A 27,511-nucleotide genomic window follows, 5' to 3' on the forward strand; every position below is an offset into this window, starting at 1 on the left:
TTGTGTTTCGGAGGACGCATGGCTCTCGACCTTCGCATCTCCCGACTMCGTACAGGAGTTGTAGCGATGAGACAAGACTGTAACTACTATCAATTGGATACCACGAAATTGGGGAGAAAAAAAGGGGTGAAAAAAAAAACTGCCCCGCTTGATTGGAAGAGGGGACGTTTTTATGGAACAGTTAGGGAGGAGGCTTTGCTGTGCGTTTGTGAATTAGTGTGTTTGGTTTAATCAGAAATACATTAGTGTGTGTGTGCGTGCGTGCGTGCGTGCGTGCGTGTGCGTGCGTGCGTGCGTGTGTGCGTGCGTGTCACTGCTAGGACCTGCTTGCAGAATCATATTCCTTAGGTCTCCAATGTTGGAAGTGACAGTGTCCAAACCTGGGAATCAAATTCCAAGAGCAATGTCTTCTCATCCTAATCACTTCAGTTATCCTGTGGTGTCCTAGAGCACTTCTGTGTGTACTCAGATGTGAAAGCACTTATTGTTCCAGAATGTATTATCACAGATGATAGCATTTGAAACTCAATTTATCATTACAACAATATAACTATCCATCTTACAATCATACTGATATTATATTAATGAAACAAATACTTATCTGTGTGTGTGTGTGTGTGTGTGTGTGTGTGTGTGTGTGTGTGTGTGTGGCGCCCGTGGGTCTGTGAACAGTAGAGCAGTTTTCTCCCCTGTGTATAGCGCCCTGATACACAACGCGCCTGTCACGTGACCTGTCAGTACTAATTGATGTCAGCGCTTGTCTGGCTGTGGCAACTGCGGACAGACAGAACACGGGCAAGCGTGAGGGAGTGAGCTAGAGAGGGAGAGTGGAAGTTACCCATCCCAGGTCAATAATTCAATTATCAGAGTCAAAACACATAAGGATATTGGAAGAAAAAAACGCAGTGAATTTGGGGAAATACAAATACTTAGGACGCGATGATTACCCAAATAGAGACGACGGTGCATTATGATAACGGATTCGGAGATGAGGAGGACTACATGATACAGGATGATGAGTGGGACAGGGACATGTTGCTGGACCCTGCCTGGGAAAAACAGCAAAGAAAGGTAAATCGAGAGAAGATGACGACATGCACATAACCAATTCAACAAATTAACTTTATGCACTGCATTACTTTACGCACCGGGTTGGGAGTTTACATGACATCAAATAAAAAATTGTTTGCATTTCCAAATTGTTTGATAATTAAATATTAAGTTATTCACGTTGAGCTCAGACTTCAAAGCGTCTCTGGTTCCTGGTATTGGRTTCAGACGGAGCCAGGGCTCTGTCTTGGCTCCAGTTGACGGGAATATTGACGGACAGATGCGATGGGTACCAGCTAACAATAGCTCAATGAGCGGCTCTTGAAACTGCTGCCATTCCACTGATACGCGAGGAATGTGAACTGTCAACAGATGCTTCTTAACACACGATGGCGTGCTTGGGATTAGAATGGATGCTATATCTAATTTTAACCTCGAGACCAAAAGGCATTATAGTGGGTTAATCAAGTGTCCTTGGTGTGGAATTGTTTTGTTTATAGAAACCACAAAATACTGTACCAAGCATCTGAATATAGGCTCCCAACTCAGTAGCCTATCTGTCAACTGGTCTAATACAGAAGGAGGTTACAGTATGTCTTCCTTCAGAAATGCTCACACTGAACTGTGTCTCAACTATCTTCATTTAACAAGGCAAAGCAAATATGTATTTTGTGGGTATTTTAGGTACATGCTAATTAAGACCTATAGGCCTACTGGGTGCCTTCTGCATGGTATACTTGGATAGCAGTGTTGACCACATGGGATTTGTTTGCAGTTCTCAGTAACTTCTTTGTCATCTTAATTAAGGCTCTTTACTAGCTTTCCCTCCACTTTAATCCTATTACCCAGTAAGAGCCACCAGGGAAGACAGGGCTGCCCTTGAATGAGACCTGCTGGCACACTGAACTGTCCTTACCTTTGTACACTAACTTGCCAATTAGGCTACCATGTTCTAGCACAGGCTAGGTGTGCCACCTGATTCAGCTGGGTTTGGTGAACGGAGGCAAATTAGGCATGATTCTTGGAACCAAGAGTGAAAATAATGAATAAACAGCCTTCAACCAGTTCATGTGTTTGAACACCTCCTTCAATGACAGGGTTGGTCCCTATTGGACATGGTTCATGAATATATTTAGCTCTGAACGTTAGGGCTGTTGGAGGGAGGAATGAGGTTGGCGGGGGTTAGGTCTGGAAGACTAGCCATGTTTAACGAGGGGGCAGCAGTTCAATGTCACGTACACTTTGGTCTGCTTTGTCATGCTGCGTCCTTTGTTCCAAAGCCTCTAATATTCCTAATTTAGACAGGCATTCCACAGGGCAGCCTCTCCAGGCGGGTGGCGTTAACCCACAGCCCTCTGGGGGACCAGGCTATGTACTATAAGAACTTAAGGTTCTTAAGGGCCAAAGGATCACTCCCCCAGTCATGCTGTGTGGACTGGAATGGCTTGAAAATACAACATGTCATTGAAGCATACAAACATTCTCTGTGTTTATGCACAGTACAGTCAACACTGTGTAGATGAAAGCTGGAAGCAGATTGACAGATCACATTCCTGAGTGATGTAAGGAGTCTAATTGAGGCTGATCMAGTAAGGCATTTTGAGAAGGGATGTTCAATRTATTCCATTCAATAAACTGCAGATCACTCTCAGTTTGTGACACGGCAAGAATTTACACATTTGAGTATTTAAATTAAGGCCCATAGCCCCCACCCGTTTTAGCCTTTGCCCTTTCGGTATTCACATACAGTATCTGGAAGGACTGGATAGATAGCGAAAGCAATAAGGCTATAGTTCCACTTATCCTTTTTGATCATCAGGCACTTGTTATCATTTTAGTAAAAGTGTGGCTTTTTTCTTTTCAAAGAGAAACACGTGAGAGAAGAATGCACTGTATGCATGTGACATTTTCCTCTCATTTTGATATTCAGTTAAAATGTTTTCTTCCTGTCTCTTATCACTAGGGCCACCAGGGCAGGCTACATTTGACACCTTATATCATCAGCAGTGGTGTAAAGTACTTAAGTAAAAAATACTTTTAAGTACTACTTAAGTAGTTYTTGGGGGATGTATACTTTACTCTACTATTTATATTTTGCCAACTTTTACTTCACTACATTCTGAAATGAAATAATGTACTTTTTACTCCATACATTTTCTGTACTACCCAAAAGTACTYGTTACATTTTGACAGGAAAATGGTCCCATTCACACATTTATCAAGAGAACATCCCTGGTCATCCCTACTGCATCTGATCTGGCGGACTCACGAAACACAAATGCTTCGTCTGTAATTTATGTCTGAGTGTGACCTTGGCAATTCATAAATAAAAAAAACAACAAGAAAATGGTGCCATCTGGTTTGCTTAATATAAGGAATTCGAAATGATTTATACTTTTACTTTTGATACTTAAGTATATTTAAAACCAAATTTAAAACCGTAATTTTTCCAAACATAAAAATTCTGCCCCCTAGCTGAAAGAGGTTAAGTCATGCATCAGGATACAGTWGAAAGCATGAGCGTTATCGGAGAACACATTATTTTATCCTTTATAGGCAGTAGGTTGGTTGGAGGGAAGGTGTAATTTGAAACCTAGGGGTTTGCTGACCCTCGACAGATAGGATTCATCTCAATATGTGGCACTTGCCATAGGGACCACAGTCATCACAATTGATGGCCTCTGGCTAAGTCATGCTAAGCTGTTGTCTTATAGTATGTTACAACCAAGCTTTACACTTACAGTAGCTACCTTCATAGAGTATAGATGGCAAACACTTTCAACTGGGAAGGGTAAATTGGAAAATGTTATGTAAAATGGACTGTAAAGTTTTTAAACATTGTGGAACATTCTACCTTTGACGAATAAGGTAGAATATGACGAATAAGATCCTAAGTTATGTGAAATTTACATTCTACTATTTGTATTTTACTCACCAAAATATCATTTTATTTGTAGACCTTCACAGCTTGGTGTAATTCCCACCTGAGGAAAGCAGAAACACAGATTGAGAACATTGAGGACGACTTCAGGAATGGCCTCAAACTCATGCTTCTCTTGGAAATTATTTCAGGTACTGTTTGTTGACTAAATAGTTGATAGTTGAATACATTGATTGGTACTCACAGAGAAATKAATGCTGTTTGCTCCTTCCCTCAGGTGAGAGGTTACCTAAGCCTGACAGAGGGAAGATGCGTTTTCACAAGATTGCCAATGTCAACAAAGCCCTAGACTTCATCACCAGCAAGGGAGTGAAACTCGTCTCTATTGGAGCTGAAGGTGATATTTTATTTGGCCTGTACTTTACCTGTTGGCAGCTCAGTATCTTTTGATTCATTTGAATAATCAATTATCTAATTCACTGAAGCAGGTCTTATTCATCAAAGGTAGAGTGTTCCACAATGTTKTAAAACWTTACAGTCCATTTTACATKAACTTTTACAATTATGTGATGGATCTGATGGTAGTTGGATTTTTTCTCTTCAGAAATTGTGGATGGTAACGTTAAGATGACTCTGGGAATGATATGGACCATCATCCTCCGCTTTGCAATCCAGGACATCTCTGTAGAAGGTAATATAGGACAATTCTAACAAAATAGCGTACTTGAGTGGAAAAAAACCTGCCTTTGTAATTATTGTATAGTAAGTTATGTCCTGCATATGGATTCCCAGTGTTTTTTTTACTGCAGCTACCTTCTTGGACAGATGATCTGTATTGCCTTCCTGGTTTAATGAAATAGAGATCTCACTGGGGAATATTGCTGTTGAACAAATATTTCTCTCTCCTTTCAGAAACATCTGCAAAGGAAGGCCTTCTCTTGTGGTGCCAGAGAAAGACTGCCCCCTACAGAAATGTCAATGTCCAGAACTTCCACATTAGGTGAGAACACTCTTGAGTCTTTTCCTAACCCTTTAGAGTCCAAGCCCTGTCTACCCCAGTTGATGGTGTTCAACTTAGCTATATGGAATTGTTTTAAGAAGTTCATACCAAGGATAATTTTGTTATTTTGAATTTTAAGACTCCTTGAAGATGCCTAATAGGTATTTTTCTATTTTATTATTTTCTATACTAATGTGTTAGTAATAAGTAATAAGAGATGCAAAGCCTGCACACACTATATCTCTCTAGGACCAGTGTTGGTGACCTCTGCTTTACTCAGTTATCATGCCAATCTGACCTCTGACCTGGTTCTCTYTGCTGCCTGCTGGTGAAGCTGGAAGGACGGACTGGCCTTCTGCGCCCTGATTCACAGACACAGACCTGACCTTATCGACTATGCTAAGCTCAACAAGGTCTCTCGTGTGTCCCAAYCACTAACCATGATGGTGTCTGGTGCCTCCCACATACTAACAGAGAAGGGTTCCCTATGTCCATAATATTAACTCCAGCCTTTTCCCACAGTGTGGATTAATAGAAAGTTATGATGTGGGTGGGTTGACTTTTGAGAAGCAGAAATAAGAGAGTGTTTCATTATGTTTAACTCAGGGGTTCTCAAACTTTTTGGAGCCAGGGACACCTTTTGTGTTTGCAAATTCATCAGGGACTCCCTCATGATCAGAACACAACTCGAGTGTGTTAAAAATGGCCTACAAGGACTTCTACAGTACATGGCTGGACAATCCAATTCTCAGGCCCGGGAAATAAAATTTAAAAGGCCTGCCTCTTGGCACTAGAGAGAAAATGTTGCAGTTTTCAAGCTAATATCCTTCAATTCTACACATTTTGCCATGAGGCAGAGAGAAAACTGTACATTTTTAAAGATTAAATTAAAGTACATTTATGTTAAAAAAAAATGTTTTTGGGGGTGATAGTATTGAGTTAAAAAATTGATAATTGGTGTGGTACTGTGGATACCAATATCTTATTATCTTAACTTATTCCACGGATCCCTTTGCCCAAAAAATGAAATGAACCCCTAATTTAACTCACCCAATCTATTCCTTACTGATTTCTGCATCCACTGTCTTACTGACATGCTCTTCTGAATGACTCCCTATTGTATAAAGCTGGAAGGAAGGTTTAGCCTTCTGTGCCCTGATACACAAACACAGGCCAGACACAAACACAGGCCAGATCTAATCAACTATCAAAATCTGAAGGTATCATATGTGTAGGTACAGCAGTGTTTGAAATCTCATAAAAGTAGACTTTGTTGTGTGTAGAATTGTGTGTGTAGTAGTAAGCTCTTATAGACTTAGCGTTTGTATGGTACACTGTAGGGTTGGGCGGTATCCAGATTTTCATATCGTCATACCGTCCTTATCTCTTTCCAGGATTTATGGTATTACAGCCTTAGTACACAAGGGGTCGCTAAAAACGAACAAAAATAAATCAATAAAAACTATTACCAGAATGCTAACAAATTAGCACAAGTACTAGCGAWTTTCCATAGAGGCTGCTAGCTAAATCTGCTAACGAGCACAAACAAAATAAAAACAATTTGCAAAGACAGGCAATCCAACTCATAAAGTTATACATATATAGGTAGTAGCTACCAAATGTCCTTTTTGGTGAGTTTGGACATTTACAAGCGAATGTAAATGAGAGACTTTGTGTAGATAAACAAAGTTTTGGCGCATGCTTTTTTAAAGGAAGAACTGCAGAGCACTGACTCTGGAGCAGCATGTGTGCATGCTGTGTCTGTGTGGAGTCTGGCGTCGCTAGGGCAATGGGCCTGCCTGCTCTGCTTGGAGAAGAGGGTGGAGGAGCAGACTAAGGGACCGAGAACGGAGAGGATAAAAAAACGCAAGGAAATCAAGATAGCAGTCGCAGCTGTACAGATAACTAATCCAAAGCACTCTATGATGTCCTGTCTCTTTGTTAATTCAGCCACTTAGCTAACTAGCAAGTCAAACCAAATACACAGCTGGACTCACCCTCTCCCACGTTCTCCCTTTGTGTTATTTACAAACAAACACGTGACTGGCTCGACTGTTCTGAGAAACTATGGTAATCTTCATAATGTAAAATAATGTTACAGGTGAAGTTCCTCACATCACTGAGAACCTGACATGGTCCCTCAACACCACCACTCTGGTGAAGAAGGTGCAACAGTGCCTCTACTTCCTCAGTTGTTTGAAGAAATGTGTCATGTCCCTCCGGACACTCTCCAATTTCTGCCATTGCACCATTGAGAGCATCCTGACTGGCTGCCTCACGGCCTGGTAYGGAAACTGCTCCGCTTTTGACTGCAAAGCCCTTCAGCGGGTGGTGAAGATGGTCTAGTCCATCACTGGGGSCAGGCTCCCACCCATACAGTACATTTAGTCCAAGTGGTACCTGAGGAAGGCTCGTAACATCWTCAWGGACCCCACACATCCCAGCCACGGACGGTTCTCTCCTTTACCGTCTGGCAAATGGTATCAGAGCATCGGGTCTCAGACCAGGCTGAGACAGCTTTTACCCACAAGCAATCAGACTGCTGAACTCCTGAACCGGGACCGTCCACCTCCACACCAACAGTCTCCTTGCAATAACTCTTAGCACACATGCACTCGCTCACACATTCACTCACACACACTTCTACATATGCATAAACACACACACACACACACACACAAAAACTAACAAGATCTCACGGTCTTACTTCAATATTCAACGTTTGTCCAGGGGGGGATAAACAACTAGGATAAACATCCTGCAGGATCATACTCTAAAACATCATGAGAGTACGACCCTACCTCACACAGGAAGTAGYGCAGGTCCTAATCCAGGCACTTGTCATCTCCCGCCTGGAGTACTGCAACTCACTGTTGGCTGGGCTGCCGGTTTGTGCTATCAAACCCCTGCAACYWATCCAGAATGCTGCAGCCCGCCTGGTTTTCAACCTTCCTAAGTTCTCACGTCACCCTTCTCCTCCGTACACTCCACTGGCTTCCAGTCGAAGCTCGCATCCACTACAAGACCATGGTGCTTACCTACGGAGCAGCAAGAGGAACTGCCCCCTCCCTACCTTCAGACTATGCTCAAACCCTACACCCAAACCCGAGCACTCCGTTCTGCCACTCTGGTCTCTTGGCCCTCCCACCGCTACAGGAGAGTAGCTCCCGCTAAGCCCAGTCCAAGCTCTTCTCTGTCCTGGCACCCCAATGGTGGAACCAGCTTCCCCTTGAAGCTAGAACAGCAGAGTCCCTGCCCATCTTCCAAAAGCACCTGAAACCCTACCTCTTCAAAGAGTATCTTAAACAATCCCCCTCCTCACCTYGGCTATTTCCAAATACCCTGGTTTRTGGTATATACAGTATACCGCCCAAGCCTAGTACACACTGGGTAATTACAYGTATTTATTTATTTAATTTATTAGTGTGCTTTAATTGCTCTAATGCAAGCTTTTATAGAACTGGCAGCAGATCTGCTCAAAGTTGAATTAGAATAACCATAGACCACTTAAACTGGTACAAAACTTCCACTCACGGGTGGCCAAAAAKAACTTACTGAAAGCCACACCCTCACTAAACCACGCCTCCTATTTAACGAGGCCCCGCCATTACAATACATTAATCCTGTCAATACGATGGCACAGGTGGATTCATTATTGTATCTAATGGTGGGTACAAATATCTACCTTTCTTCAATACATTTTAAATGTGTAACTTCTCTGCTAAGCAAAGGTACAGATCAGTACCATCAATAATCATTAGTGGACCATTGGGGGTACATAAAATAGGTTTGTGTCCTCGGAAACAGAAATGTACCCTAACTGTACGTATTTTTTGGAGAATATGTGATGATTGTAACTTTAAAGAGTAGACTATACAGATTTGAATATTCAGATTTGTGTCCTTCCACCGTGTAACCTGTGGCCTTTATAATACCGAATTACATTCACAGTACATCTCCATCCTTGTTAATCTAAAAAAAAAAGTAACATAGTCCATTATGGTTTTCCCAGGAGGCTGAACTGACTTAGCCCTGACTGTGAATAGATGAAGAAATATGAGCCACATCCCAATAGAGCCCAGGGTTTACCTCAGCTGTGGTGGGCAGATACCTCTAAATGAGGCAGCCCTTTATAGGGCAATCAATCTATCCATTGTTGTTTGGGAATACACATAAAAATGGATAGATCTGGGCAACCCAAACCATTCAGAATGTTGTTTAATACCGAAAAGAGACAGTTTTAGTAGAGGTGTTCCCCCTCTCTCTCGTACATATGCACGTGGACACACACACACACACACACACACACACACACACACACACACACACACACACACCACTACACACACAACACACAACACACACACACACCACACCTCTGCTGCCCCCCAAACACTCCCATGCTTGCATTGGACCCAGACAGGCCCTGTCAGCTGTCATGTCTGGCTCCAGGTGAGTGGGCTCAGTAAGCAATGAGTGTTAGCTTGCTGAAATGGCTCCATGTGGGGAACAGGCCCATGGGTATCTGCCCGCCCTGGATCTCTGCAGCTGCCACTGTCCTGTAACAGGCTTTCCCCCCTCAGCCAGCATCAGTGGAACAGACTTAGGACAATAGCAGCAGCATGAGCCCTCTCCTCCCACTAAACAAACTGACTCACCCTACCGCATTAGTGWGGAGACACTTACTGACTGTCTGTCACCTGTTTGGTTAATACATCACTGGGTGCAGGACAGTTTGTAATCTGATTTCAAATACTGTACATGTGCACGTTTTTTCATGTTAAAAGTAAATGAAAACATGACTATCTTAGTTTTAAAAGGTGTAATAGTGTTAAGGTGATGTTGAAAGACAGCTATATGCTAACTGCTATGTAACAATATAGTTGGAACGTATGTTTCTATAATACTGATTATTTTCTAGGATGATCCTATGGGGAACCTGAACCTGGCCTTTGAAATAGCAGAGAAGCACCTGGATATTCCCAAGATGCTGGACGCAGAAGGTAATGTCTTCTAAGGAAACAACGTTTTGAATTCGGCATTAGCTATAGGCATCTTGTTTTGCTCAATATGAAAACATAAACCATCTTATTTGGTACTGTAATGGTGGGAGTCAGACTATGGGCTTTGTTGCAGGATTGTCTGGAGGAGATTGCCAGGAGGATTGTCTGTACTTGTATGAACATTGTAATGATAAAGTCCTAAGTGCCTGGTATCCSACAGATTTGATAAGTGCAGCAAGGCCAGACAACAGGACTGTTATGACCTATATGTGCAGTTTGTATCACACATTTGCAATGGTACAGAAGGTGAGGGCACATTGGTCAAGTTTTAGGTCCTTGTTTAGACCCCTTGGCCATAGACCAACCCAATTTCCTTCCAGGATAGCCCTGGGCTAAGACGTTCAGGTGTGGAGTCTCTATCTGTGGTCCTTTTCCTCTGTCTGTGCTCTTGTGTTTCCTGTCTCCACCTTCAGTGTCTTCCTCCTTCTCTACTTGTTGTCTGTCACCCTCTTCTGTCCCTGTGTCCACACTGTAGACATCATCAACACTCCTAAGCCTGATGAGAGRGCTATCATGACCTATGTGTCCTGCTTCTATCATGCTTTTGCTGGAGCTGAGCAGGTATACAGCTTGCACCATGAACAATTTGAATSGAGTTTGTGAATGCAATATGTTTTGTGTACAATATCCCCAAATCATTTGATGGTGATTACCATGTGTCAATCATTCCACTTAAAATAAGCACATGATAATCCAATCATTCAAATTTTCTATAGTCTTATTTCCCCGTCACTACCAAAAACACATATCCTGGTCTGTCCTCTTCGCTAGCCTGAAAGTTGTTTGACATCAGACTAATTTGGTMAATTGTGAGTTTGACATTGACATGCATGTTTTTGAAACGACACACACAGATTGCTTTAAATGTATGACTTAAATGGTGTGCATGTTGGTKGGGTGGGGGGTAATTGTATGAGGAATTGCATTAGATATGCGACAACACCCTCACCTCACCTCTCTTTCCTCCCTGACCTCATTTCTCTTTCCTCTTTCCTCCCTCCCCTTGGTAGGCTGAGACAGCAGCCAACAGGATCTGTAAAGTGCTGGGTGTGAACCAGGATAATGAGAAACTTATGGAGGAATACGAAAGGCTGGCCAGCGAGGTAAAGCATACTTTTAGATATATGCTTTCATATTGGTGAACTCTCTTAGGGACATACTTCTACCCCACTTGGACATTTCCAAGTATTCAAATCAAATTCAAAGTYCAATTCAACTTAATTGAATTGAGAGGAATAACAACACACAGCACACAAACCCCATAGCTYCACTCCATCATTACCTTCTGTATTCCGTAGCTACTGGAGTGGATCCGCCGGACCACCCCATGGCTAGAGAACAGGGCCGCAGAGAAGACCATGGTTGAGATGCAGAGGAAGCTGGAGGATTTCAGGGACTACCGCCGCATGCACAAGCCCCCCAAGGTGCAGGAGAAGTGCCAGCTGGAGATCAGCTTCAACACCTTGCAGACCAAGCTGCGCATCAGCAACCGGCCCGCCTTTATGCCCTCTGAGGGAAAGATGGTRTCTGTAAGTGTTAACACCCAACATTCAATGATGAATCATATAMAACTGATGAAACACAAGCCACCAGTCAAAGTACAGTAGCTATAGATAGCTATGGATATAGGTAATCCAAAAGACCAAGGTAAAGACCAARGCACTCTTACCAGAATGTTGATAAAGTTAAAAAGCTGTTTTAATAGCATATCAACTGAGCGTGATGGTTTGCTGCTTTTGACCCGTGTCTTTGTGTCTCCATGTGGCTGTAGGACATAGCCAGTGCATGGCAGGGGCTGGAGGGGGCTGAGAAAGGTTATGAGGAGTGGCTTCTGACCGAGATCCGCAGGCTGGAGAGACTGGACCACCTGGCTGAAAAGTTTTGCCAGAAAGCCACCACCCATGAGACCTGGGCTAGTGGTCAGTCTGGGCTATTATTGTCTGTCTGTGCAGTGTTTACTTATGTCTCTGGTATGTCTAGAGTTTGACCTTTGAATGTAAGTGATTAGCTCCAAATCCTTTGAGATTTTTCAATGGGAAAATGTCAGAGTAAATCTTCAGCATTTGTTTTGACTAACGGGAGATTCATGACCGTTGCTCTCGCTTTCTCTGTCTCTCTCTCTGTCTCTGTCTCTGTCTCTGTCTCTGTCTCTGTCTCAATTCAATTCAAGGGGCTTTATTGGCATGGGAAACATATGTTAACATTGCCAAAGCAAGTGAAGTAGATAATATACAAAAGTGCAATAAACAATAATCTCTCTATCTCGCTCTCTCTCTGTGACCAAGGTAAAGAGCTGATTTTATCTCAGAAGGACTACGAGACAGCCACCCTGACGGAGGTTCGGGCGATGCTAAGGAAACACGAGGCATTTGAGAGTGACCTGGCTGCTCACCAGGACAGGGTGGAGCAGATCGCTGCCATCGCACAGGAGCTCAAGTGCGGACTTTTCCTCTAACCCTCACTCCTAACCATTATCCCTACCAAATCCTATTCCTAAAATCATGGCTTTGACAAGGAATACAATCTGCATTCTACTTAAAGGAAAATTCCACCCAAAAACCAGTCCATTGTTGATATAGTCCCCAAATGTTTTGCATGTCAGCAATCACGTTTTTAAGATATAGAACTTTCAAAATACATACATATGGTATGATGCACTTTACCTGTGATTAGGTGTGGCAACAAATACATTCTAAGTTATGTTAATGGATTTCTCCATTCTGATCATTTTCATCAATTTTGTACATTTATACATTTCCTGAACTAATTTCCACACTGTACCACATTTGTTTTGTCTTTGTGTGCCTCTAATTCTATAAATTAAAATAGTGATAGAGAAGGTACAGTAAAAATCCAAACTGGTACTTGCATCAATGCCAGTATTACGCTAGTAAAACACAGTAAACTTCCCAGCCCTAGATTGACCTGTATGTTTCCTGTGGTGTTGTGCAGTGAGCTGGACTATCATGGTGTGGCTGCTGTCAAYCAGAGGTGTCAGAGCATCTGTGATCTGTGGGATCAACTTGGTACATTGACCCAGAAGAGGAGAGAGGCTTTGGAGGTGAGTGGAGGGGGTTGAGGTTTGGGACATGACATGCTATGTTCTCAGCTAAACTGGGCTAAACCCAGTGAAAAGCAAGCCGGCACAGTACATCTTGGTCGTGTGAAAAGAGAACCAGTTCCATGAATCCAGTTGAGAACTGAGGAGGTAAAGCAGTGAATGACGTAACCTTGGGTTGGGGTGGAGTGTTCACAGGACCGCTTAATCCATAATAAAGCTACATCTCATGTATATTCTATTGAGATAGTTTAGGATTGGGTCTTGGGAATGAAGACACAGCGTATTATTGGTTGCCCACTAAGTCTGCTGGCCGAGATAAGGGGATGAACTAAAGGCACATTCATGTAGATATGGCTGCCTGTACAGTATCTGGCTGGCAGGATGCCCACAGTCCCCTTCCTCTGAGCCCCTCTGATCCATACTGGACGCTCATGACCTGCAAATGTGTCAAGACCCTTATCCAGGCCTGGGATTAGGGTGACTGACATGGGCTGCTGTCTGACACCTGCCCCTGCCCAAAGGGAGTAGTCTAATCCATCTTGCCAAACTCAGGGGTCAATTGGGTCATGTCAATGTGATGCATCCTGGGATTAGCATCCCAAACAGGTGAAGCAATATGAATGAATTGTCAATGAGATGAATGGCAAAGTTTTTTCTTGCTCCTGTTTTCCAGAGGACAGAGAAGCTGCTGGAAACCATTGATCAGTTGTTCCTGGAGTTTGCCAAGAGATCAGCACCTTTCAACAACTGGATGGAAGGGGCTATGGAGGATCTGCAGGATATGTTTATTGTACACACGATCGATGAGGTCCAGGTACGTAATACTCGCTGTTATGATTTAATCATCCTACCGTTGTTACAAATGTTGCAGCTATGTAATTTTGGTTCAGKGCCCAAAGTACTTGCTAGGTACACTGCAACCTCTCCTCTCCTTCTCCCCTGCAGAGCCTGATCTCCGCCCATGAGCAGTTCAAGGCCACCCTCCCAGAGGCAGACAGAGAGAGACAGGCCATCCTGGGGATCCACAACGAGGTGCAGAAGATCTCCCAGAGCTACGGCATCAAGGCCAACCTCCTCAACCTCTACAGCACAATCACCACAGAGGAGCTCCTCGCCAAGTGGGACAAGGTACAACCTCGAAAATTCACATACATAAACACGAGACATGCATGCACACATATGCATTCACGCATGCACATACACAGCCAATTTCTGTCAGATTGATGTATGTGTTGTTGCCATGTTGCTGACCAGGTGAAGAAGCTCGTTCCCCAGAGAGAAGGCTCCCTCCAGGAGGAGCTAGCCCGGCAGCATACTAGCGAGAGCCTGAGACGGCAGTTTGCTACCCAGGCTAACCTCATAGGACCCTGGATACAGACAAGGATGGAGGTCAGAGAGTCAACCATCATTTTAGTGTCTAAGGGTACCCTTGGATCCGGAACAAAACCCTGATTTGCTCACTTGTGTGGTTCTGACAGGAGATTGGGCGCTGCTCCCTGGAGGTGGGCGGTACCCTGGAGGACCAGATGACCCAGCTGAAGCAGTTTGAGCACATCATCGTTACCTACAAGCCCAACATCGACAAGCTGGAGGGAGACCACCAGCACATCCAGGAATCCCTGGTGTTTGACAACAAGCATACCAACTACACCATGGAGGTACTGCAGAGCACCACAGAGAGACGGTCTCTACATGCGGTCTATATAGATTAGAAGTGGTAATGGGGATAATGATGATGGATGTCATCGAGATCCCAAAGTGCATTGTTGGAATACATTGTTGACAGCTGATTAATCTGTCTGTCTGTGTCTATATCTGTCGGTGTGTTTAATCGTCATGGTAAAAGCACATCCGTGTGGGCTGGGAGCTCCTCCTCACCACCATCGCCCGCACCATCAACGAGATCGAGACCCAGATCCTGACCCGCGACGCCAAGGGCATCAGCCAAGAACAGATGCACGAGTTCCGCTCCTCCTTCAACCATTTTGACCGGGTATAGTACTCTATCCACACCCTGGACTCCCGGTTCTGTCTCCTATAATAACCCTTAACCTGAATGGCATGTTAAGTACCATAATACCACTGACAATTTTTTTTTACCGTCTTGCCTATCTTATTCAGAAGCTGCGTAAGGAAACTGGGGTAATATGTTGTTGTTGATGCTGTAATAGAATGGTCACTGCTCTGTGGCCTTGGTTGTTTAGAAAACATAATACAAAACCAATTGTACTGTATGATAGTGTAATGTATAGATCTATAAAAAAATCTATTTTTTATATTGGTTCTACATTGTTTTAATGCTGCATGTTATGGACAGTGGACACGTGTGTGTGTGTGTGTGTGTGACACCTCTGAGTGAACTCTAACACCTGGTCCCAGGAGAACACAGGGAAACTGTGAGGAGTTCAAGACCTGTCTGATCAGCCTTGGTCATGTGGGCAATGAACATCAGGTACTCACCCCTACTGACCTCTAACCTTTCATGATTCCTGACTGACTCTCGTTGACGACTTAGGCTTCTTCCATCCTTCTAGAACAGACCAAATCTGCTGCTACCTCACATATTTTCCCAGTTCTATTTATTTTTGAATAGTGGGCTCTAAATAATACACTACATTATGGCGATATAGGCGGTAGCAGCTTTCGTCTGTGGTTGTGTGTATGTGTACATGTTTCTGATGTTAGCTTTGGTCTTCTCCCCTACCGGATCTCCACTACTCTACCATCCATCTTCTCTTGGTCTCCCTCCCTCCTCTACTACTCCCAACCTCCACCCTATGACCCTTGACCTCCGACTACAGAAGAAACATGGGGCGATGGACACTGATGACTTTAGGGCCTGTCTGATCTCCATGGGTTATGATTTGGTAGGCGTCTCAATGTTCTCATGCAGAATTACAGTATGCAAACAATGCATACTAATACCAAGAGGTATTGATAATATTCTATGTGTAATAACGAACAAAGATATCAGTGCTCTTGTCTCTGATCTCGCTCTAATATCTCTCTCTCTCTCTGTCTGTCAGGGTGAAGTGGAATTTGCCCGTATCATGATGCTGGTTGACCCCAGTGCCACTGGCATGGTGTCTTTTCAATCATTTATCGATTTTATGACCAGAGAAACCGCTGACACGGACACCGCCGAGCAGGTTGTGGCATCCTTCAGGATCCTGGCAGCCGATAAGGTGTGTGTGTGTGTGTGAGAGAAAGTGAACGGGGAGTGTGACAATTGAGTGGAACATGTCAATCACACAGATGGGGCAGATTCAGTACAATGGTCAACACGCATATTGTTCTGTCAGATTATTAATATTTGCTAAAGCGGACTTACCTACATGAGCCCGTGTTCTCTCTGTTTTTCTCCCGACTCCACAGCCCTACATCCTGGTTGAGGAGCTGAGGAGAGAGCTCCCCCCTGACCAGGCAGAGTACTGCATCTTGAGGATGCCCCGCTACAGTGGCCCAGGGGGGTCCACAGGGGCGCTAGACTACACCGCCTTCTCCACTGCCCTCTATGGAGAGAGTGACCTCTAACCCTGCAAGATGATGCCCAAAAGTGACCTCTTGACCCCACCCAATACGTCTGGAGGAAATTCCCTTTAACCAAACACACTGTAAATGCAAGGTGGTTACCTATGTTAGAGTCACAATAGGTAGATATAGTACATCTCGCCACTTATTGTAACACAATAGTTTCCCTCATATGAGTTCTGCGGTGAAGTGAAGATAGAATAACAGTTTTTCTTATCTGCTTTAAGGAATAACATGATCATATAAGCTACAATAGTTAGATATAATATAACGTTTATTGACTACAGTAATAGCAGCAGTTGGATATGAAGCTAGAACAGACAAATAGCAGGCTAATAGTCAGCATTTTCTCCTCATCTTCGTTCAGTGCCTTATTAGGAACTACTGCATGAGTTCTAATTGGGAATAAGACAAAAACATCAATGCTAGATGTTGAACTGATGCTTGCTTCCAGTGGGATGTTGTTTATGATATATATATATATATATATATATATATATATAAAGAAGAACAGTTATAGGCTATGGTTGATTGATAAAATAATAGGTTGCACAGTTAAAACACAATGTACAGTGTATTTCTCACACCCAAAGCGAAGAGAAATCATTGTTACATTTTCTTATTTGAGAACATAAGGAGTTCAACAACTTTGCCTCTTTGATGATATTGCTTATTTCCTTAAATCCTATCAAATTCCTACATACTTTGAATCAAACCTCAAAGAGGGTTAAGCCTGTCTCTCAGCCTGCCACCTGTTGAGCAGTTGGGATTTCCCATTTGAAGACAGGGAGGGAGAAAAGAATCCATGTACTATTCAATCCAAAGCAACAAAAAAAACATTTGACCATTTGAGAGACTGTTGACAGTAAACTTTGTACTTTGAAGTGATTTGATTATATTATTCAATAAACCCTCTTCCTGATCATCACTGATGTTTACTTTTCTTTACATAATAAAAGAGTTTAGTTAAATACAACATTGTGTTTTTCTATTCTCTAGGCCTAAACTGTAAAAGCCGTATTTCCTTTCATTGAAGTTGATTAAAGTAGGCTATATGAAAGTTAAAATGACAGTCACAATTCAAACATGGATATAAATAAATACAAATTATCTGCAAAATCTGATGTGAATATCCTACATTTGATAAGATTGGCAGGGCAAGGGCTCTCAATGGTAGCATTCCATTAGTCAAAGGCTACTTACTGTATGAGTGTGATTATGAGCACAGAGAGGGTATATTGAGCCGTTTTGTGCCAAAATGGTAATGTAGGACAAAGTGGGGATAACGTAGCCTAGTTACCTGACACCACCTCTTTAAATATGGGAATAGTATGCATAAGCATAAGCTTCCTGACAAAGAGGGGTATTTGTTAAGTCAGTTCCCACTAAACACTGACCAACGCCAATGTCTTTTGGACGTTTGAGCAAGTTCGAATCCAGCAATAGAAAGTTGTTTTTCAAATTTTGTTTTAAGCCTATCCAAAACCTTAACCCTTACCTTAACCATTCAGAGTTAATGCCTAACCTTAAGATTTCTGAGTTAATACCTAAATTTAACCCTAACCTTAAAAATGTGTAGTTAATGCCAAAACGTAATCTTAAATACTTTGAAATTTGACATTAGCAACAACTTTGAAATTTGACATTTGAGAAACATGGATGAACGTCTATTCTGACGTGAGACTGAAAGCTAGTTGAATTTGAAAGCCCTGATTGCTAAGTTCATTTTAAGATGTCAGGCTCACTGCCCAAACCAGACACAATTCGTTTCAAGTGGCCAAGAGATGTCATGTGATCTCCTACTGCTCTCTGGTGGATGAACTGGGAATCAGACAGAGGATATACATCAACAGTTGAGTAGAGACTTCAGCTTTCTCCTCATACAGTGAATTCGGAAAGTATTCAGACACCTTGACTTTTTCCACATTTTGTTACAGCCAAATTCTAAAATTGCTTAAATTGTTTATTCCCCTCATCAATATGCAAACAATACCACACAATGACAAAGCAAAAACAGGTTTTAAGAAATGTTTGCAAATTTATCACAATAAAAAAATGTAAATATCACATTTACATAAGTATTCAAACCCTTTACTCAGAACTTTGTTGAAGCACCTTTAGCAGTGATTACAGCAATTAATATTCTTGGGTATGATGCTACAAGCTTGGCACACCTGTATTTGGGCAGTTTCTCCCATTCTTCTCTGCAGATCATCTCAAGCTCTGTCAGGTTGGATGGGGAGTGTATTTTCTGGTCTCTCCAGAGATATTCGATCAGGTTCAAGTCCGGGCTCTGGCTGGGCCACTCAAGGACATTCAGAGACTTGTCTTGAAGCAACAACTCCATTGTCTTGGCTGTGTGCTTAGGGTCGTTGTCCTGTTGGAAGTTGAACAATCGCAACTGTCTGAGGTCCTGGGCGCTCTGGAGCAGGTGTTCATCAAAGATCTGTCTGTACTTTGCTCTGTTCATCTTTCCCTTGATCCTGACTAGTCTCCCAGTCCCTGCTGCTGAAAAACATCCCCACAGCATGATGCTGCCACCACCATGCTTCACCGTAGGAATGGTGCCAGGTTCCCTCCAGACATGATGCTTGGCATTCAGGCCAAAGAGGTTAATCTTGGTTTCATCAGACCAATTAATCTTGTTTCTCATGGTCTGAGAGTCATTTAGGGGCCTTTTGGCAAACTCCAAGTGGTCTGCCATGTGCCTTTTACTGAGGAGAGGCTTCCATCTGGCCACTCTACCATAAATGCCTGATTGGTGGAGTGCTGCAGAGATGGTTGTCCTTCTGGAAGGTTCTCCCATCTCCACAGATGTACTCTGGAGCTATGTCAGAGTGAACATCGGGTTCTTGGTCACCTCCCTGACCAAGGCCCTTCTGCCCCGATTGCTCAGTTTGGCCGGGTGGCTAGCTCTAGGAAGAGTCTTGGTGGTTCCAAACTTCTTCCATTTAAGAATGATGGAGGCCACTGGGTTCTTGGAGACCTTCAATGCTGCAGACATTTTTTAGTACCCTTCCCCAGATCCGTGCCTCCACACAATCCTATCTCGGAGCTCTACGGACATTTCCTTTGTCCTCATTTCTTGGTTTTTGCTCTGACATGTACTTTCAATTGTGGGACCTTATGTAGACAGGTGTGTGCCTTTCCAAATCATGTCCAATCAATTGAATTTGCCACAGGTGGACTCCAATTAAGTTTAAGAAACATCTCAAGGATGATCAATGGAAACAAGATGTACCTGAGCTCAATGTCGAGTCTCATAGCAAAGGGTCTGAATTCTTAAGGTATTTCTGTTTTTTATCTTTATACATTTCCCAAAAATTCTAAAAACCTATATTATTTTTGTCATTATGGGGTATTGTGTGTAGATTGATTTTTATTTTTTGTAAATTTAATCCACTTCAGTATTTGGCTGTACTTTTGAATGCACTGCATGTACATAATTCCAGTAATTGCGAGTAATAGCGCCTCCATGCTCTGGACACTACGCTGACAGACACAGCAAACCTTCTTGCCACAGCTCGCATTGATGTGCCATCCTGGATGAGCTGCACTACCTGAGCCACTTGTGTGGGTTGTAGACTCCATCTCATGCTACCACTAGAGTGAAAGCACTGCCAGCATTCAAAAGTGACCAAAACATCAGCCAGGAAGCATAGGAACTGAGAAGTGGTCTGTACCTGCAGAACCACTCCTTTATTGGGGGTGTCTTGCTAATTGCCTATAATTTCCACCTTTTGTCTATTCCATTTGCACAACAGCATGTGAAATTTATTGTCAATCAGTGTTGCTTCCTAAGTGGACAGTTTGATTTCACAGAAGTGTGATTGACTTGGAGTTACATTGTGTTGTTTAAGTGTTCCCTTTATTTTTTTGAGCAGTGTATATTAAACACAGGGAATCATGTTTTTGACTGCACTGAGCCTTTAAAACTTACTATTTGTAGGCTACCATGACATGTTTTTATTTTGCTAAGAAAAGACAGTAAATTACAGAATTTCACTCTATTGCTCTCCTCTCATTTGAGTGAATAACAACAGCCATTTATCCCTTTTCTTGAGTCACTCTTGCAAATGACTTGCTGACTTTTCTTACAAACTAAAGAAACATTAGCCAACTTCTGTAGAAATGTTAGTTTATTTCATTTTTTCTGTGTTTAAACATATTATCTCTACTGAGATAACGGAGGCCTATCATTCTCTGTGGTTGTGAGTCATCCTCTCACGGCTTGGTATCTCAGCCATTTGATAAGACATGTCACTGGTGGAGTGTTGGCTGATGCTGTGTGAGACAGTCACGTGCTTAGATGGACTATTTAGGGCCGTGGTGACAAGTACTGCTTCGGTCATTTTGGTCTCTCAGCCCACACTAGAAATCTCTGAAACTAAGTTTGCAGTTAATTTTGCTGTGGCCTTTATCTCTGCTCGCAAAGAACTTGAGATGGGCCAAGTCAATCCCCCTGCCCTGCCCTGACCTGACTCTACAATGCAAGATTGAGCTCAGTAACAATTCAAAACCTTTCAAATCTCATGGGATATTGACAATTTTAAATGTATGGCCTGAGTGGAAATGACATTCTTCACCCCAGCCAGCTCTGAGCCCTATTCCTTACTCAGTTAGGTCCATAAGTGGTTCTACTGTGCAGTGTGACTCATAAAGTCCAGAGTCTGCTCATAGTAGGGTGGAATGGAGGTTGAGGCAGGGATCAGACATCACAGTGACATCATGCCCTGGGCACTGAGAGGTGTTCCAGCCTGGCTGCTTTCCTTATATGGCTGTGACCTGACGCCCTTGGTGTGCACTTTTTAAAGGAATCTTTGCTACAGTGTTGAAGTAGTATCTAAGTAGTGTTAATTTTGGCACTCTTTTTTAAAATTGAGACTAGACTTAGTCACTTTGAAAAAAAATGTAATAGAGTCTTAGTCACATTTTTACCATTTGCATAATGATTTTGTGTAGTTATTGTCGAAATTATGAAAACAGTGGGTCTTTTAGTCAACTAAATGCCCTTTCATTTTAGTCACATCACATTTGTATTGCCTCATTAACTTTTACTGAACAAAAATATAAACGCAACATGTAACAATTTCAAAGTTACAGTTCACATAAGGAAATTGAAGAAGAAAAAATTAGGCGCTAATCTATGGATTCCAAATGACTGGGAATACAGATATGCATCTGTTGGTGACAGATATTATACAGTGGGGAGAACAAGTATTTGATACACTGCCGATTTTGCAGGTTTTCCTACTTACAAAGCATGTAGAGGTCTGTAATTTTTATCATAGGTACACTTCAACTGTGAGAGACGGAATCTAAAACAAAAATCCAGAAAATCACATTGTATGATTTTTAAGTAATTAATTTGCATTTTATTGCAAGACATAAGTATTTGATCACCTTCCAACCAGTAAGAATTCCGGCTCTCACAGACCTGTTAGTTTTTCTTTAAGAAGCCCTCCTGTTCTCCACTCATTACCTGTATTAACTGCACCTGTTTGAACTCGTTACCTGTATAAAAGACACCTGTCCACACACTCAATCAAACAGACTCCAACCTCTCCACAATGGCCAAGACCAGAGAGCTGTGTAAGGACATCAGGGATAAAATTGTAGACCTGCACAAGGCTGGGATGGGCTACAGGACAATAGGCAAGCAGCTTGGTGAGAAGGCAACAACTGTTGGCGCAATTATTAGAAAATGGAAGAAGTTCAAGATGACGGTCAATCATCCTCGGTCTGGGGCTCCATGCAAGATCTCACCTCGTGGGGCATCAATGATCATGAGGAAGGTGAGGGATCAGCCCAGAACTACACGGCAGGACCTGGTCAATGACCTGAAGAGAGCTGGGACCACAGTCTCAAAGAAAACCATTAGTAACACACTACGCCGTCATGGATTAAAATACTGCAGCGCACGCAAGGTCCCCCTGCTCAAGCCAGGGCATGTCCAGGCCCGTCTGAAGTTTGCCAATGACCATCTGGATGATCCAGAGGAAGAATGGGAGAAGGTCATGTGGTCTGATGAGACAAAAATTGAGCTTTTTGGTCTAAACTCCACTTGACGTGTTTGGAGGAAGAAGAAGGATGAGTACAACCCCAAGAACACCATCCCAACCGTGAAGCATGGAGGTGGAAACATCATTCTTTGGGGATGCTTTTCTGCAAAGGGGACAGGACGACTGCACCGTATTGAGGGGAGGATGGATGGGGCCATGTATCGCGAGATCTTGGCCAACAACCTCCTTCCCTCAGTAAGAGCATTGAAGATGGGTCGTGGCTGGGTCTTCCAGCATGACAATGACCCGAAACACACAGCCAGGGAAACTAAGGAGTGGCTCCGTAAGAAGCATCTCAAGGTCCTGGAGTGGCCTAGCCAGTCTCCAGACCTGAACCCAATAGAAAATCTTTGGAGGGCGCTGAAAGTCCGTATTGCCCAGCGACAGCCCCGAAACCTGAAGGATCTGGAGAAGGTCTGTATGGAGGAGTGGGACAAAATCCCTGCTGCAGTGTGTGCAAACCTGGTCAAGAACTCCAGGAAACGTATGATCTCTGTAATTGCAAACAAAGGTTTCTGTACCAAATATTAAGTTCTGCTTTTCTGATGTATCAAATACTTATGTCATGCAATAAAATGCAAATTAAATTACTTAAAAATCATACAATGTGATTTTCTGGATTTTTGTTTTAGATTCCGTCTCTCACAGTTGAAGTGTACCTATGATAAATATTACAGACCTCTACATGCTTTGTAAGTAGGAAAACCTGCAAAATCGGCAGTGTATCAAATACTTGTTCTCCCCACTGTACATTAAAAAAAAAGTTTGGGGCGTGGATCAGAAAACCAGTCAGTATCTGGTGGGACCACCATTTGCCCCATGCATCGCGACACATCTCCTTCGCATAGTTGATCAGGCTGTTGATTGTGGCTTGTGCAATGTGGACATTTTCAGCTTCCGGGAATTGTGAAACATAAGGTGATAGTGACGGATGAATGGCACAACAATGGGCCTCAGGATCTCGTCACGATATCTATGTCATGACTCTCCTGTGAGGATCCAAAGATTAGGACAGTGGATCAGCGGGAGAGGGGGGGACACACACAATATATTTCAACATCCAAATGTTAGAAATGATGAGAGATGGAATATGGAAATGTATGTCTATTTTGTGATGTCATTAAAATTGGTATAAAGCTTTTACACAGGGTATATCAGGTTTACATCCTTTATGTTGTGTAGAAAATATCAAGGATAAACAGAATGTTTTTGTGACAATAGGATTGTGATTTTAGTTACTTAACGAGATCATAGTAATTATGATACCTTGCGTCATAACTAGCCACGCTCCAGTGAGCCCAGAGAGCATGTCAGCCTGACATTTTTACCAGAGGGTATAAAAGATTGAGTAAAAAATGAACGTATCAGACTAAAAGGACCACAAGCTGCAGCTAGGTCTACATTAGTCACGACCCTGAAACGCCACACGAGGTTGGTGAAGACAAAGAAACCTCTAACAATCCAACGCTACGGTTGAGTAGCTGTTCTAAGTACTGTATCCAAGAAAGTGAACTTAAGTAGAACGATCCGGTTATTCTCTTCAAATCATCGTCGCCTACACTGCTCTCATCACCACTCTGAGGATCATTGACATGACTGATTAGCCGTCCTCAGAAGACCACTCTTCCAGAACGAGTGCAAGTAAACAGACAACTAAGAAGAAGGACATTGTGATCTCTTGTGGACAATCAGAGACTTACACCTGAGAACGAAGGAGAAGGCCATCCGAAGAAGAAAGCCCAATCGAACCCTTCTCACAAAGCAGAACCCGTCCCACGAAGGCCTGGGCCCAACAGAGACACCCGACGAAGACTTTCAACACGTACACTACCGTTCAAAAGTTTGGGGTCACTTAGAAATGTCCTTGTTTAAATAACATCAAATTGATCAGAAATACAGTGTAGACATTGTTAATGTTGTAAATGACTATTGTAGCTGGAACGGTTGATTTTTTAAATGTAATATCTACCATAGGCGTACAGAGGCCCATTATCAGCAACTATCACTCATGTGTTCCACTGGCACGTTGTGTTAGCTAATCCAAGTTTATCGTTTTAAAAGGATAATTGATCATTAGAAAACCCTTTTGCAATTATGTTAGCACAGCTGAAAACTGTTGTTCTGATTAAAGAAGCAATACAACTGGCCTTCTTTAGACTAGTTGAGTATCTGGAGTGTCAGCATTTGTGGGTGCAATTACAGGCTCAAAATGAAACTGAAGATCTCGTACAACGCTGTGTACTACTCCCTTCACAGAACAGCACAAACTGGCTCTAACCATAATAGAAAGAGGAGTGTGAGGCCCCAGTGCACAACTGAGCAAGAGGACACGTACATTAGAGTGTCTAGTTTGAGAAACAGACGCCTCACAAGTCCTCAACTGGCAGCTTCATTAAATAGTACCCGCAAAACGCCAGTCTCAACATCAACAGTGAATAGGCAACTCTGGGATGCTGGCCTTCTAGGCAGAGTTGCAAAGAAAAATAATTATCTAAGACTGGCCAATAAAAATAAAATATTAGTATTGGCAAAAGAACACAGCCACTGGACAGAGGAATTCTGCCTAGGCCAGCATCCCAGAGTCGCCTCTTCACTGTTGACATTGAGACTGGTGTTTTTTTCACTTATCAATCTACACACAATATCCCATAATGACAAAGCAAAAACTGATTTTTGACATTTTTTAAATGCGTTGTAAAAACACCCAGCAAGTATTCAGACCTTTTACTCGGTACTTTGTTGAAGAACCTTTGGCAGCGATTACAGCCTCGAGTCTTCTTGGGTATGACACCAGAAGCTTGGCACACCTGTATTTGGGGAGTTTCTCCCATTATTCTCTGCAGATCCTCTCAAGCTCTGTCGGGTTGGATGGGGAGTGTCACTGCAAAGCTATTTTCTGGTCTCTCCAGAGATGTTCGATTGGGTTCAAGTCTGGGCTCTGGCTGGGCCACTCAAGGACATTCAGAGACTTGTACCGTAGCCACTCCTGTATTGTCTTGGTTGTGTGCTTAGGGTCGTTGTCCTGTTGAAAAGTTAACCTTCACCCCAGTCTTAGGTCCTGAGTGCACTGGAGCATGTTTTCATCAAGGATCTCTCTGTACCTTTCTCCGTTCATCTTTCCCTCAATCCTGACTAGTCTCCCAGTCCCTGCCGCTGAAAACATTCCAACAACATGATGCTGTCACCACCATGCTTCACCGTAAGGATGGTGCCAGGTTTCCTCCAGACGTAATGCTTGGCATTCAAGCCAAAGAGTTAAATCTTGGTTTCATCAGACCAGAGAATCTTGTTTCTCTTGGTCTGAGAATCCTTTAGGTTCCTTTTGGCAAACTCCAAACGGGCTGTCATGTGCCCTTTACTGAGTTGCTTCAGGCTGTCCAGTCTACCATAAACGCCTGTTTGGTGGAGTGCTACAGAGATGGTTGTCCTTCTGGAAGGTTTTCCCTCCTCCACAGACGAACTCTGGTACTCTGTCAGTGACCATTGGGTTCTTGGTCACCTCCCTAACCAAGACCCTTATTTCCCGATTGCTCAGTTTGGCCAGGCTGCCAGCTCTAGGAAGAGTCTTGGTGGTTCTAAACTTCTTCCATTTTAGAATGATGGAGGCCACTGTGTTCTTGGGGACCTTCAGTGCTGCAGAAATGTTTTGGTACCCTTCCCCAGATTTGTGCCTTGACAGAATCCTGTCTCGGAGCTCTATGAGCAATTCCTTCGAAAATCATGGCTTTTGTTTTGCTTTGACATGCCCTGTGGGACCTTATATAGACAGGTGTTTGCCTTTCCAAGTCATGTCCAATCAATTGAATTTACCACAGGTGGACTCCAATCAAATTGTAGAAACATCTCAAGGATGATCAATGGAAACAGGATGCACTTGAGTTCAATTTCAAGTCTCATAGCAAAGGGTCTGAATACTTATGTAAAACATTTCCAAAAAACTGTTTTAGCTTTGTCATTATGGGGTATTGTGTGTAGATTGATAAGGAACATGTTTAATTTAATCAGTTTTAGAATAAGGCTGTAACGTAACAAATGTGGAAAAGTCAAGGGGACTGAATACTTTCCGAAAGCATTGTAAGTCTCACCTTCTCCTTTACAGTGGACAGTGTCCAGGTGTCCACTTATACAATCCTCAACTTGGCAATAGGGTATTTCTGTTTTTTTTAAATGCAAACATTTCTAAAAACCTGTTTTTGCTTGGTCATTATGGAGTATTGTGTGTAGATTGAATCTATTTTTGTTGTTGATTTCATCCATTTTAGAATAAGGCTGCAATGTAACAAAATGTGGAAAAAGGGAAGGGTTCTGACTACTTTCTGAATGCACGGTATCTACCTTTGTCTGTTGTAAGATTTTACATTTAAATTTAAGCTACATCTACCTCAATTACCTCGTACCCTTGCACATCGACTCAGTACTGGTATCCCTTGTATATAGCCAAGTTATCGTTACTCATTGTGTATATATTATTACTTTCATTATTATGTGTTTTACCTTTCTATTATTTCTCTATTTTCTTTCTCTCTGTATTGCCCATCAGTAATTGATTTGATTTGCTGCTAATATTAATTGCGCTTATCACTGATAAACTCTTAATCTCTCCAAAAACTCTTGTCCAGTCCACTTAGCAGTCAGATTTTAGTAACAGCGATAATTTAGTGTTATATTGTTTTAGTCAACTGAAATTAAAAATAATTTTAGTTTAGGTATAGTTTTTTCTGGGTTTATTTAGTCAGTTATAGTCTTGACAATTGCAACTGACTAATATTTTAGTTAACATTTTTCTTGACGAAATTAACACTGTGTCTAAGTTAGTTTTACTGTATCAAATACATTCTGATTTCAGGTGAAAACAACTAGCTC

The 27,511-nt window shown here is 42.6% G+C and overlaps 1 protein-coding gene across 1 annotated transcript; it reads left to right on the plus strand.

Moving 5' to 3' along the window:
- Positions 1-756: 756 nt before the first annotated feature.
- Positions 757-17,514, plus strand: LOC111978361 (alpha-actinin-2-like). Its single transcript, XM_024008380.2, has 21 exons — positions 757-1,071; positions 4,008-4,122; positions 4,209-4,328; positions 4,536-4,622; positions 4,844-4,931; positions 5,266-5,344; positions 9,853-9,934; positions 10,470-10,555; positions 11,005-11,097; positions 11,293-11,523; positions 11,766-11,913; positions 12,280-12,430; positions 12,947-13,055; positions 13,729-13,869; positions 14,001-14,183; positions 14,310-14,444; positions 14,534-14,713; positions 14,902-15,048; positions 15,857-15,922; positions 16,082-16,240; positions 16,431-17,514. Exons 1-21 carry the CDS (start codon positions 940-942, stop codon positions 16,587-16,589), a joined length of 2,691 nt encoding a protein of 896 aa, XP_023864148.1. The 5' UTR covers positions 757-939; the 3' UTR covers positions 16,590-17,514.
- Positions 17,515-27,511: the final 9,997 nt, after the last annotated feature.

The sequence above is a fragment of the Salvelinus sp. IW2-2015 genome, linkage group LG18 (assembly GCF_002910315.2).
Source record: "Salvelinus sp. IW2-2015 linkage group LG18, ASM291031v2, whole genome shotgun sequence".
Lineage (NCBI taxonomy): Eukaryota > Metazoa > Chordata > Actinopteri > Salmoniformes > Salmonidae > Salvelinus > Salvelinus sp. IW2-2015.